Source organism: Acomys minous (assembly GCF_964271855.1).
Source record: "Acomys minous genome assembly, chromosome: 2".
Classification (NCBI taxonomy): domain Eukaryota; kingdom Metazoa; phylum Chordata; class Mammalia; order Rodentia; family Muridae; genus Acomys; species Acomys minous.
Window position 1 is genome coordinate 139,210,205 of NC_140484.1, and position 14,595 is coordinate 139,224,799.

A 14,595-nucleotide genomic window follows, 5' to 3' on the forward strand; every position below is an offset into this window, starting at 1 on the left:
CCTGAGTGTGGAGATTAAAGGAACGAGCCCACACTGAACCCAGCTCTGAATGACTTTTTAAAATACAGATCTGAGCCCCTGAGGCAGTGGTGGCACACACCTTTATTTTATTTTGTTTTGTTTTTTGTTTTTTATTTTTTGTTTTTGAGACATGGTCTCTCTGTGTTAGCCTTGGCTGTCCTGGACTCACTCTGTAGACCAGGCTGGCCTTGAACTCACAGTGATCTGCCTGCCTCTGCCTCCCAAGTGCTGGGATTAAAGGCGTGTACCCACTGCACCTGGCAATCCCAGCATTCAGGAGACAGAGGCAGGTGGAGCTCTGAGAACAAGGCCAGCCTGGTCTACAGAGAGAGTTCAGGGACAGCCAGGGCTACACAGAGAAACCCTGTCTCAAAAAAACCAAACAAAATAAAACAAAAAGTTCATTACACAGAGAAAAGAAAATATATATATATAGATAATAGATAGATCTGATCAGATCAGGCCTGACTCATGACTCCCACACTGCAGGAATAACATTAATTTGTCAAGACTCTTCAGAAAATGTTCTCCCCTTCAAGCATTCTCTATTCTAGAGAAAGTTCACCCCTTCTAGTCCTGCTTACCTGCCTGATCCTCTGCGGGCCTGGTTCTAACATCATGTCCAACCTGGGATTTTTTTTTTTTGAGACAGGGTTTCATGTGTAGTCTTGGCTGTCCTGGACTCACTTTGTAGACCAGGCTGGCCTCGAACTCACAGCGATCCGCCTGCCTCTGCCTCTGAGTGCTGGGATTAAAGGCGTGCGCCACCACGCCCGGCTTCCAACCTGGAATTTTCATCCGTATTTTTCTCTCCTGCATAGTTATTACTTCTACTTGATGCCACCGATGGGTTCAGGCCGACCAATCTTTCCAGGGCCTAAAACAAAGGTCAGATCTACAGCCTACGTGTTTTAGTCAATAAAGACACAGTCAAGAAAAGCTTCCTGGAGTGGGGAATATAGATCAGCGCTGGCCTAAGGTGCAAGTGGCCCTGGGTTCAGTCCCCAGTGCGTCATAACCCAGGCATTGGTGTAATCCCAGCGCTGTGAAGGTGGAAGCAGCAAGACCGGAAGTTCAAAGTCATCCTCAGCTACGTAGTGAGTTCGAGGACAGCCTGAGCTACATGAGACCCTACTTCAAAAAGATGGGTGGGGGAGGTAGAAAGGAAGGAAGGAAGGAAGGACTTCTTGGGGCACAGTCAGGGCCATTGGTTTCCGTACTGACCATGGCTGCTTTGGCGCTACAGTAGCAGAGCTGAGTAATTGTGGAAGAAACTTTATGACTGGCAAAGCCAAAACTGCCATCAGCCCTTTTTAGATTAAAGAAACTTATCCTCAGTCCAAACAGCAGCTCCTTACACGGTTCCACCTTCCACACTGGAATACAGTTCCAATCCCGGGGCCCTGCTTGTTGTTAAACCCACTCCCACCCCTGTGGTCTCTGGTAGAGTGGATGGTTCACATAGGAGCCAGGCCTCCAAACAAGACTAAGACGTTAGTAACAAGAAAAGCGGGGGAGAGGACTGGAGAGACGGTTCAGAGGTTAAGAGCACTGGCTACAGGGGCTGGAGAGATGGCTCAGAGGTTGAGAGCACTGACAGCTCTTCCAGAGGTCCTGAGTTCAATTCCCAGCTACCACAGGGTGGCTCACAACCATCTATAATGAGATCTGGTGCCCTCCTCTGGCAGACAGGCACACATGCAGGCTGAACATTATCTATCTACATAATAAATAAATAAATCTTTAAAGAGAGAGAGAGAGAGAGAGAAAAGAGAGAGAGGGTACTGGCTGTTCTTCCAGAGGACCTGGGTTCAATTCCCAGCAACCATATGGCAGCCCACAACTGTCTGTAACTCCAGTTCCAGGGGATCCAACCCCTTTCACAGACATACATACAGGGAAAACAGCAATGTACATGAAAAAAAATTTAAAATCCTAATTGGATAAAGAAGGAGCTCAATTCAGAGTTAAAAGTGTGGAACGTGGGGCTCTGGGACATGGAGAGGAACATAGGGGATGAGGCTATAAGCTTAATTTGGGGGAAAACGAGGAAGATGCTTGAACTGCAAGCAATGATGAGTCCTCCTTTGTCTTTCTACTTCCCGCGGTGCTGGGGGGTGGGGAGGAGCCTAGGACCTTGTGCATACAGACAGACAGCCCCTTTACTGAGCTATATACTTAGCCTCTTTTTTACTTTTCATTTTGTAACAGAGTTTCACTTGTCTTGAATTCCCCCTGTGGCCCATTCAGGCTTTGAATCTTCAATACCTTCGCATCAGTCTCCTGAGTAGCTGAGATCACAGGCCTGAGCCACTAGGCCCAGCTTCTAATTCAGAGTCCTTAGGTAGCCAATAAATAGTGCAGGCCTAGAGTTAAAAGGACTGGCCGGTTGAAAGTAGAGGGTTTGGAAGCATGGCCCATAAAGAGGATAACTATCATTACAGGACAGAATAAGGTAAGCTAGGACTACCCAGGAGCTAGGAGGCAGGGCCAGCCACTGAGGCTGATGGCCAGGTGAGCGCTGAGGGGCAGAGGTGAATGCATGAGTGTCTGGCCCTTGGCCTTCATACCCTCATTGTCTGACAAAGCCCCTGGGTGTGATGCCAGCTTTGTGTGCCGAGGAAATACCCACAGTAGATGCAAATGCAGGCTGAGCCTGGGCTCATCTCATGCAGCGACTCTCGGAGACCCGGGCAGTACCTCTGTCTCTTTTCACACGGAATCTCAGGAGTTGAACAACGGAGGATATGTGGATACACTCCCCGAAAACCCACAGACCCCACCCACTGGGCCTTGAAAGGGGGTCTGTGGTGAGTTCAAGGCAGCATCCTGTATAGAGCTACAGCTTCTGCAGCCTGCAAGCCCAAACAAGCCCAGGGTTATCACGCAGGGCAGCAGGATCTGACTCTCGGACTCTGCAAATGACCAGTCATGTGACCCTCAGCAGTTTTCTAGGCCCTTCCTGGCGCCTGGTGCCCCAACTGTGCAGTGAACAGGTAGAGATAGACTCTGAGGACTTTCCTGCTATCCGCCTCCACTGCACTTAGGCACGACTAGTCCCCTGTTGAATGCAAGATCCAGTGACAACCAGCCACACCAAAACCACCTAACAATCACAGCTGCCTTGAACTTCCCTCCCTCTGCAGATCTCTCTATAGCCACAGTTTCCCAGGTGCGGCAAACACATCCCCCCCCCAAACACGACCTACCTCTCTCCAACCACCAGGGGAATTGCTCTCCCAGTAACGGGGGCCTTCAGAGGTGCCAACAGCTACTCCTAGGGCCCTAGAGAGCCAATTAAGGTGAGGAAACTGTTCTTGAACTAAAAAGCCACCCTGCTGCTGGGGCTCCAGAGCGCTAGCTTCTGCACCTGCCACACACCATGGCTCCATTCAGGTCAGCAGCCCACCCTCCACCTGGGAGACCTGGGGTACTGTCTACCTCAGACCTCATCAGTTTGGACAGGCTGTCTAACGCGCATGCTCAAATGAGCAAGCTGCGGCCGGCTGCCTCCCTAGCTCCTGCTGCCAGTTCAGGCGTCTCCCGTTCTCACCAAGGCCATTAGAGCCCCTCCAGCTGAGCTGCTCATTAAGGTTAGACCCATTTCCCTCTCTGACTCCGAGGTTGTAGCATCTTGCATCAGTTCCCTTTCTCTCGGTCTTCCCAAAGCCCCCAAGGCCTGCCCACCAAGGGACAGTGATTACTCCCCCCTTTCAGCATTAGCAGCATGCAGGGCCTGTGCCGTTACCTTTAACAAGCTTCAGGAACTGCGGGGCTATCTGCGGGGCTTATTTGCTGTTGTAAGAGCTCATCATTTCAACCATGTCAGGAGCTGGGAGTGCTCAGTTTATCGGTGCTCGAGTCTAACTGAGCTCCTGAGAGGTGAATTTCAGACCAGGGATCTCCCTACACCTGATGCTGTCTGATGCTGTCTTCTACTCTGAAAATCAGAAAGATTCTGAATGGGCAGATTCTAAAATTTAGGTGTGAATAATAATCTCTCAGTCACAAGTTACTGCATTTCTTTGAAAAGAAAAGGCAGTGCTCCTTCTATTCACATGGGGAAGGAAATGCCCAGTTACTTCTCCCCCACTACCACCCCTCACCCTCACCCCGGACCTAAAGCAAAACTAACACCAACAGAACCTTCCTTCAGAATCTTGAGGTCAGAGCCAGAACTTGGTAAACGACAGTTGTGGCAATCCGTCTTCAGAGCCAGCTAAATGTACTCCAAGTCTGGCTTTAGTGCTCAGCGGACAGCTTTCCAGGTGGAGTCTGCCCTGGACTGTTTTCAGTGAGAGACTTAAGGAAGTGTGGATGCTCTTTCACTTACCATGGACTTAAAGTCCAATGATTCATTGTAAGTTGAGAATATCATAAGCGAAGCGGGAGGTGGCCCGCACCTTCAAGTCCCAGCACTTAGCAGGCAGTGGGAGGTGGGTCTTTGAGTTTGAGGCCAGCATGCTCTACAGAGTAAGTTCCAGGGCAGCCAGAACTACACAGAGAAACCATCTCAAAGAAAGAAAGAAAGAAAGAAAGAAAGAAAGAAAGAAAGAAAGAAAGAAGAAAAAAGAAAAAAGAAAATGCATCGAGTTTTTTCAACCTACTGAACATTATAGCTTGCCCAACCCCCCTCAAACATCCTTGAGATACTTGCATCAGCCTTGAGCTGGGCAGTACCACCTCACACTAGCTCTGTTTTTATGAAGTATTCAGTGTCTTGAGTAACTCGTTGAGCAGTGTGCTGAGAGTAAGAGGGGGAGTGGTCTGTGGGCATTTCCGCATACTCACAGAGTTGAACTGTGCATAGTAAAGAACTCTCTTTCACTCCCAGGCAGTGCTATCATTGCGTGAGTAGATACCTTGCCAGGACCCAGTCTTTCTCCAGCGTCTACAGCACCCGTTGCCCCGCTGCGTCGTGCATGGCCTGGTTATTATACACTCAGCACATGCCTGCCTTTACTCTGCACTCCAGTAATGGCCTTTAAATGTCTTGTCCAGCAGGGATGGTAGCACACCCCACTATTCCCAACACTCAGGAAGGTAGAGATAAGCTCAAGGTCATCCTTAGCTACTTAATTAAGGGACAGCCTGAGTTGTCCTTCAATCTGTCTCAACAGAGAAAAATATAGGATTCTTAGTCTGCAGGTTTTTCCTAACCACCTTATGGAATGGTTAGATTTAGAACAGATGACAGGTACATGAGCCCAGAACAGTATGTAGCAGGGTGCTTGAGGCTTTGTACCTGCAGAAAGGAGCAATGTCAAGAGGGAAGAGAATGCTCCTTTACAGGCCGGAGCCACGGGAGGTCTGTGGAGCCACGGGAGGTCTGTGGATCCACGGGAGGTCTGTGGATCCACGGGAGGTCCGTGGATCCACGGCCACGTTGCTCAGTTAATGAGTGCTCATTTAAGTCCTGGGCTAGAGCACATTTTTCTGGGCTGTGGAGTGGCAGAATCATGAGCTAGCCGGGCGAGAACCCGATAGCAGGCCTGAGGAAGTGCCACTGAAGGATCAGAGTAGAAAAACAGCTGGGCAGACCCCCAAGTGTAGGCAGAGACCCTTTTTCATTCAACAAGAGAACTTCTTGCTCTGCTTAGGGACAGGGAGAAACACTCATTAAAATGGATTTGTCCCTATACAACGTGGCACCATCTGGCTGGTGGCAGTGACACTGGGAACTATTTATTTCACAGCCTGTGTTGGTCTCCCTACCACCCCTCCCGCTGTTCTCATGTTTTACCTAAAAGCAAACCTGGAGGAAAGGGCATGAGCCTCCTAGAGTGCCCGTGCCCCTGATGGGTAAGGTGGCAGCACTAGAACCAGACACTCAAGCATAATTTTGCAAACTGCACCCAGGGACTCTGGTTCAAACATAGCATTTCTCATGAGAATTGCCAGGAGGGGATGACAGCTCTGTCTCCCCCACCCCAGAAAGCTGGCTTAGATGACATTCTTTTTGTCCTTCACAAAACATTCAGTGGTCAACTTAAGGCCCGATAGTCCCAAGCACACAGAGAGCCTTCCAATTTACTGTTCCCTGGCTTGAACATTAAGCAATCTGTTTACGTTATTAGAATAACGGCTCCTTGATGTTGCAGGCCTTTCTTATCGCCTCTGTAGTGTAGATGCTGCAGGGCCTGGCACACAGCAGTCAACAGAGATCTGTAGAGGAGAAGACAGACAACCCAGCAAACACTGCAACACACCGTCTCAGTGACTGCATGAAACAAAGAGAACACTTACTCCATTCTTTACCCACAAATGCAAATACGGAAGGTAACAATGACCACATCCTAAGAACGTAATATGCAGGCTGGAAGATCCATACTCGAGGATTACGAGCACTGGCTGTTTTTACAGAGGACCCAGGCTCAGTTCCCAGCATCCTCCTTGGATGGCTCACGACTGCGTGCAATTCCAGTTCCAGGACTTCTGATACCCTCTTCTGACCTCTGCGGGCTCCTGCACACATGTGGAATACATACATACACTCAGGCACACGAACACATGCATGACTTTTAATTATTTTCAAGATAATTTAAGATACCACATATATAATCAAATGCCTTTCTGTTTCCAAATCAAGTGTCCTTATATCTATGGGTATTTTCCCCTCCGTTTTAGGTTCACCCACCCTAAATATCAGCATTTCTTAGTGTTTTGCTATATACTAGGCATACCATAGAAGTTTTATGTACATACTCTCATTTAATTTTTGTAACATTCTATGGGTTATTTTCCAGTGTCATCATATAGGCCAAAAAAAAAAAAAAAAGAAAAAAAAATCCACAGAGAACCCTTCATCCAAGAAGGGTCTTTCTGTGGCAGATAGAAACAGCTACAGGAAACCCACAGCCTCTCAAAATGCAGCAAACACCTAACTGTGGGGTGCCCAGCCGGAGCTGATAACACTGACAATACACTCCTGCACCTACACGGGAAACACGTGACTGCGGTGCCCAGCCCCAGCTGATACACAGACAACACACTCCTGCACCTATGCAGTGTACACGTGACTGTGGTGCCCAGCCCCAGCTGATACACAGACAACACACTCCTGCACCTACAGCTCAGAGATCACAGCAGAAAAGAGAGTGGAAGAGTGTAAGAGGCAGAGGAGCAGGGAGTTTGCTGTGAGATTTCATCTGAAAATTGTCAGAGCAGCTACATCCATTAAGTCTGACCAATGCCTAAACGAGACCTGAGTGAAGACAACATCAACAGACATGCTAACATGAAGGGACAATCTCACCAGACCGCAACCCTAGACAAACTATAGGCAACCAAGGAATGCTGAGAGTGGAAGAAATAGTCTTCCCCAGGGAAGAGACTCTCGGTTGGCTATCTAGTACCAAGGTCAGCCTTAAAAATATATACACACAACCAACATTATATGGACTAAGCAAGTTATATTTATATATTTAGGAATTATTGATAGAAAGAGAAAGAGTCCATAAGCTTGAGAAGGAACAAGCAGAGTACACAGAAGTGATTAAAGGGGAGGAAAGGGATGGGGAGCAATGATGTAATTCTATTTTAATTTAAACAGCTTTTTAAATATATAAAAGTAATTAGGGGTGGAGAGATGGCTCAGCAGTTAGCAGCACTGTGTCTCTTCCAGAGGAAACAGGTTCAACTCCTGGCACCCACATGGAAGCTCACAACTGTGGTAGAAGTTTTGGTTTGATAACTCAGTTATGTAATGTAAATATGTTTTTGTTTTAATCCCAAGTGTGGGATATGGCATTGCCTTATTTTATCCACAGCTGCTAACTGCCTCATGCGGCTCGGAGAGGGGCATGGCTTTGCCAGGTGGAGATAGTTTAATTCTGAGGACTCGGAGGGCATAAAAATACTAGAGCCCCGAGAGAGAAGGCCAAGGGCTTTGATGAGACAGAGGAGGAGGAAGGCTGCGTGTTTGTCCTGCTGTGTTTGCTATTTGCTGTTGCTGGACTGCTGGATATCCTGACAACTGAGATTGATATTTTCCCAAAGAACCTGAGGACTCTAACCAGCCAGAGCTAAGTCTAAAGAGATCTATGTCCTCTGTCCCTTCTAACCTCCTTTCTCTCCTATCTGAGGGGGTGGGAGCGGGCTAACAGGGAGGTAGAGGAATGAGGAACCCCAAATAGAGTTTAAGAACAGTGCCTACAACACAACTGTCTGTAACTCCAGTTCCAGGGGTTGCAACATCCTCATGCAGACATACATGCAGGTAAAACGCCAATGCTCATAAAATAAAAATAATTTTTACAAAGAAAAATAATGGAACCCAAAAATTTTAAAAATATAAAAAATTAAATAAAACCTACAATTGTGGGGCTGGAGAGGTGGCTCAGAGGTTAAGAGCGCCGCCTGCTCTTCCAGAGGCCCTGAGTTCAATTCCCAGCAACCACATGGTGGCTCACAACCATCTATAATGTAATCTGATATCCTCTTCTGCAGATAAAGCACTCATATGCAAAAAAAAAAATCTTTAAAAAAAACACCCTACAATTGTAATAGAAGAAGAAGAAAAGAAAGAAGAGAAGGAGAAAAAAGAGAGAAATTGGGGTAAGCTGCCCAAGTTTACAATCATTAAGTGGCAGGCAGATCAGGAGCCAGGTATGCTGACATTAAATCTTATATTGTGATTCTTCATAGCACTTAGAATAATTTGGAAAACAATATTATGACTCTAATAATTGTTAACAAGAATTAATGCCCTAATTCTATAATTTTTAGGTTTTTTTAAAGACAGGGCCCCACTATGTAACTATGACTGGCCTGGAACTCACTATATGACCAGGCTGTCCTCAAACTCACAGAGACCCATCTGCTTCTGCCTCCCAAGAACTAGGATTAAAGGAGTAATGTGCCATTACTCCTGCCTAATGCTCTGATTTTAGTTTCAAAAAGTCATTGAGATATATCATTTCACACTGAGAACCTTAAATAAAATGAAAGGCTCAGGAAATAAAACTATAAAATCCTTAGAGGAAAAATAAAAAGTTTTATGACATTGGATATGGTAATGACTTCTTGGAAATGAAATCAAATGCATAAGCAACAGAAACAGTAAGTTAGAATTTATCACTGGAGCATCCATAAGCTGAAGCAAAATACAGAATGAAGGAAATATTTGCAAATCACATACCTGATAAGGGGCTGGTAACCAGATACATACTGAACTCCGGGAATTCAATGACACCAGAAAAGCCCAGTTAACAGGCAGCAAAACTACAATGCTACCTCTCTTAAACAGCAGCTTCCTATGACTCTCGTGCTGTGGAAGCCACCACTCTATTTTCTGTCACTATAAACTGTCTAATCTAGGTGCCACACTCAACAGCATCTGGCCTTGTGAGGGGTCCTTTATACACAGCCTAGACAGCAGCACATTGTCCAGAGTCGCTGTTTTTATGAATTTACTGTATTTCCAGAATTGTTTAAGTGAGGGTATCTTAAATTCCTTCCATTTCCAACCCCCTTTCATCTGAGAAATGTTTATGTAATCCCAGGTATGTGAGGATATAAAGTGGGCATGTAAATCAAACATTTATAGATACTAGGCTATAAGGAAAATTCTTTTAAAGCAATTCTTTGGTACACATATGTTTTTACCATTGATTAAGGATGAAATCAAGTATTAGAGATGCACCACAGCACCCACATAGACAGTGGAGCGTGACAGTGCACTCCTGTGACCCGTGGAGACCGGGATCCCTTCGGCCTGCTGGCCAGCCAGTCTAGCCAGTCAATAGCCCCAGGTTCAACGAGGGAAGACGCTCAAAACACTAAGGTAGAGAGCAAAGGAGGAGTATACCAATGTTAATCTCTTCCTCCACACAAATTCACACACATCTACTGGCACACACACACACACACACACACACACACACACACACACATCCTCATACAAAGTGATTTGCTTTTCAGACAGAATCTCACCATGTAACTCTGGCTGTCTTAGAACTCCCTACGTAGACCAGGCTGGCCTTGAATTCACAGAGCTCTGCCTCAGCCTCCCAAGTTTTGAGAGTAACAGCACGGACCACCACACCTGACATAATGCTTTTTATGTTTAATGAGCAAAGTTTAATTTCAAAACTCATATATTAGTTTTAAAAATGAAAGTACACAGCCAGATGTGGTAGCTCGTTCTCATGGTCCCAGCATCTGGGAATCTGGGGCCAGAGGATCGCCATGAGTTTTAGACTATCCTGACTGCCATATTAAGTTGCAGGCCAGCATGGGCCCTAGCTCTGTAAACTGCACGTCTGGCAAAAATGAAGATATTCCAAGGAGACACTTGTGCCTCTCTCTTTGGTTATCAGACTAATGAAAGAGTGAACCCTAAGAAACTAGAATTTCCCTAGGGATCTCCAGATTAAAAATACAAACAAAAATCCCGAAGTCTTGGGGCAGCCAGAGCGGGTAGGGGAAGACAGGAGCTGAGACCATGGTGAGCAGGGCCCACATCTTGACCAGAATGCTTAGCTGTGTATACCCCTTGCCTGGCATTTAAACGCTACCCTCCCATCAGGACTCAGAAGATGGAGTTAGAAGGGGCCTGGATCTCTTTATACTTCTTCCCAGTGGGGCCACATTGAAAAAAAAATCTCCTTTTCCTGCTTTTCACTATTAATTTGGCTAACGGAAGATGGGTGGCCAAATCAGACTTGTTGGGACACAGGTATAACCCCAGGCCTAGTAACAACATAAGATTCAGACTCAAAAAAGAAAAGAAAGAAGAATTAAAATTATACCCTATTATACCCTATCTTTTCTTTACTCCAAACCCAGAGGACTCCAAGAGATTAGCTTCTTGCCATAGGTTCAAAGAATCAAAATTCAGGTTTAGAATCCACTTTTAACCAAAATACTTCAAAGAAAACCTAGATGTGTGTTACAAATCATTTTGGATATACTGTGGGAAACAATAAACAGTAAAGACGAAAGATGATGCCCCAAGGTGCCACTATTTTTTTTAATCTATTTATTTATTTATTTTACTCAGTGTACACTTTCACTCCATACTCGCTGTACCTCACACTCCCTGCTAGCAACACTGAAAGGAAGGGACCTGCTGCTGGTCTCTGGGGACTTCACAGTGCAGCTGTTTCCTAGGAAACCTGACATTGTGGAGCAAGGCACTGGCAGAGAGTTCAGCATGGTTCTGTTCAAAATCCGTCCCTGACCTGAGGCTCTAGGCGGCCAGCCCTTCTCTGTGGCAGGAAGGCTTGCATACACCAGGACACATGCTCTCAGTTTTTGGATGGAGGCAGTCAAACCCTGAACCACAACCTTCATAGTCTGCCACCAACTCGAGGAAACCCCAGAGACAAAGGTCCCCTAGGGTTTGCTTTGTCTCTTGGATTCACTAGAGATGCTTCCAGCAATGACTATCCCTTGGGCATTTAAACCCTGACTCTCTCTTCGCCTGTCAAACGGGAAGAGGCCCGAGCTACATGTAGACAGAGGTGAGCCGGGATGCTGTTGTACTTACCATCTGGGACTGTCCCATAAACCCAAGTGACACAGTTTAGCTCCTGCATGAGGCCCTGAAAGCAGTCCCTACAGAACAAATGTTGGCATGGCAGAAGCCGAGAGCACTCATCTCGTAGGTCCCGTAGGCACAGAGAGCAGGTGGGTGGCATGGCCTCCACATGTCCATCTGTAGAGCAGAGTGGCTGCCTGGGAAAGCTCGTACCCAGGCTTGGGCCCACGTCTGCGCCTGCACCTGGGGCTTCAGCTTTTCCACGGACATCCTCAGAGGTGAAGCAGCGTGTGTAGCGAGCAAGCTCCACTCCCTGCAAGCGAAGCACAGAGCAGAGCAATTTATTCTTTGGGATGGGAGACGTTCCTAGACAGGTATGAGAAAGCCTCAGCGGTCCAGGTTATAGCCGTCAGCCTCAACCCTGCACTTGAGCCCAGAAAGAGTCCGGCATCTTCACTGTAAAGATAAGTACTGGGGGGTGTCTGCTAGGTTCTGTGTTTCTAATAAGCCTTGATGGGCTTCAAACGTGCTCCAAATAGCCTGTGCCTCTTCTTACTGGTAGACAAAGGTGATCGAAGTTTAATATTGGAACAGGGGTTGAAAATGTATTAAGTGACAAGTTTACACGCTTATAGCAACCCTCACAACTGCCTTTGGACATAGGGATTATGATATATTCACAAATTAAAACCAGGAGGTACAGGCTGAGGAAACCAAGGCTCTCAGGATCAGGATAAAACACAAAGATAGAACATGGCAGAGCTCAAAATCAAATATAAGTTAGCCTGATTCTAGACACCACGCTCTGAGTTGCTGGAATGTTCTCAGGCTGAGATCCTTTCACAGACTTTCGGTGAGTTCTAATAATTTTTTTTCATTTTTTAAATTATAATTTATTCAGATTACATCCTGATTGTTATGTCCTCCCTTGTATCTTCCTGTTCCCACCCTCCCTCCCTCCTCTAGACCTCTGACAGAAGGGGACCTCCTCCCCCACCATATGATCACAGCCTATCAGGTCTCATCCAAGTAGCCTGCTTCCCTTTTTCTGTGTGCCTCATCACAAAAGGGAAGTAATCAAATTGGGGGCACCAGAGTTCATGTCAGAAGCCGTCCCCGCTCTCCCCATAACCATGGAAAATGAGCTGTCCATTGGCTAGATCTGAACATATTTTATTTTTAAAGTGTGTGTGTGTGTGTGTGTGTGTGTGTGTGTGTGTGTGTGTGTGTGTATGTGTGTGTAAGTGCAGTTGCCTGTAAAGGCCAGAAGACGGCAACAGATTCTCAGAAGCTGGAGTTAACATATTCTTTGGGTTTTTTCTTTGGTTAGTTGGTTTTTGTTTTGTTTTGAAGACAGGGTTTCTCTGTGTATCCTTGACTGTCTGGGATTGAGTTCTGGGATTAAAGGCGTGCACCACCACCGCCTGGCTTGGAGTTAACATACTCTTAAAAGCTGCCTGATATGAGTGCTGGCAACCAAACCCTGGGTCCCCTATGAGAGACATCTCTCCAGCCCCATTTTTTTGTTGTTGTTGTTTCAAGTTTTTAAAACTTTTATATGTACAGATTTTTGTCCACATGTATGTCTGTGCACCAGGCATACACCTGGTGCCCACAGAACCCAGAAGACGGTCTCTAATCCTCTGGGACTGAAGTAACAAAGGGTTATGAGCTGTCATGTGGGTGACGGGAAATGATCAGGCCCTCTGGAAAAGCAGCCGGTCCTCCTTACCACTGAGCCATCTCTCCGGCCCTCTAATCATTTGCCTAATTCCTGTTTTGCTCTAATAGTAGTGTTTTTAGGGGCATAGCTATTCTAGATCATTTACATGTCCACCCAGAGATTTCAGGGGCGGTACTGAACTTACGATCTATCTCACAGCGAACAACATTCCTTACATGAGGTTAATGAGAAGGGCAAACGTGATAACCATGCATTCTTGCCACATGGAGTTTAAATGACACCACAGGACATTACATTATTGTGTGTTTACCAAACTTAGCCACACAAGGGAGGAGCATATTTAAATTGCAGTGGCAGATTTGATTTGACAAAACTTCATCTGCATATGAAATTAATGTTGCTAATGTGGCTGTTTTGTAGGTTTTTGTTTGTTTTGAGACAGGGTTTCTCTGTGTAGCCTTGGCTGTCCTTGAGTCACTTTGTAGACCAGGCTGGCCTCGAACTCACATTGATCCACCTGCCTCTGCCTCCCAAGTGCTGGGATTAAAGGCGTGTGTCACCACTTTCACTTCAGATCTGTGGGCCCTGACAAGACAGTTCTTTCCTAAGCAGCCACAGCAGCTCCAGTGCAGGTGAGCTGGTCTCCCAGCAGGTTGTGTGGATGAGATGCTGACAATAGATCAGCGGTTCTCAAACTTTGTGACTTGAAATTCAGGGTTTTTGTTTTGGTTTGGTTTTTTGTTTTTTAAAAGACAGTGCCTCATTTTGTAGCTTAGGCTGGCCTAGAACTGTATAAAGCAAGGCAGCCTCAAATTCAGAGGGATTGCCTGCCTCTGCCTTCGAGGGCTTGTGATTAAAGATATGTGCCACCATTCCCAGCTGCTGTTTCCTGTTTTTAACCAGAAAGACACAGAGACAGAGACAAAGAGAGAGTGTGACAAACTATGCAGAACTGTTGATGGGAGAGGTGTTGTAAAAGTTATAAAGTGGATGCTGGGACGCAATTGTAATTGTTGACAAGATTAGCACCATTAGAGAAACCCTGTGCTGACAATAGACAAGACTCCATCCATGAAAGGCCCCAGCTTGTGAAAGAGCCCTGAGCTGAGAATGATGCAGAAGGGGTTCCCTGATCAATACAGCTGCCCAGAGAAGTCTTCTCACAGGATCATCACACTGAGGCGCACTGAAGACAATTGTGGTTCAAGGAGGTGGCTTAATTTGGCAGCAGTACCTGGCAGCTCTGTCCATGTGATACTGGCTTTGCAGGCATGAAGAATGGCAGACAGAGTAGGGAGCTGGGGAGCTTGTGCCAGGGTCACTGAAGGGCAGAAGCCAACCAGTGTGTGGGGAGATCGGGGTTCCTGAGAGGAGGCCGTGAGAGGCCACTGCATGAAGTTGTAAAGGT

At 46.4% G+C, this 14,595-nt stretch overlaps 1 protein-coding gene across 4 annotated transcripts in view; it reads right to left on the bottom strand.

Annotated features, from left to right (window-relative positions):
* The window catches only part of TRIM66 (tripartite motif containing 66), a 66,319-nt gene that overhangs the window by 42,741 nt on the left and 8,983 nt on the right, over nt 1–14,595 (bottom strand). For 3 of the 4 annotated variants that reach the window (XM_084772492.1, XM_084772496.1, XM_084772491.1), the window contains exon 2: nt 11,513–11,816. In XM_084772492.1, the coding sequence (XP_084628618.1) occupies nt 11,513–11,663 (151 nt within the window). In that variant the 5' untranslated portion in view covers nt 11,664–11,816. Of the gene's footprint in view, nt 1–9,627; nt 9,739–11,512; nt 11,817–14,595 lie in introns of those variants that run through there. The other variant, XM_084772494.1, reaches the window with a different exon arrangement.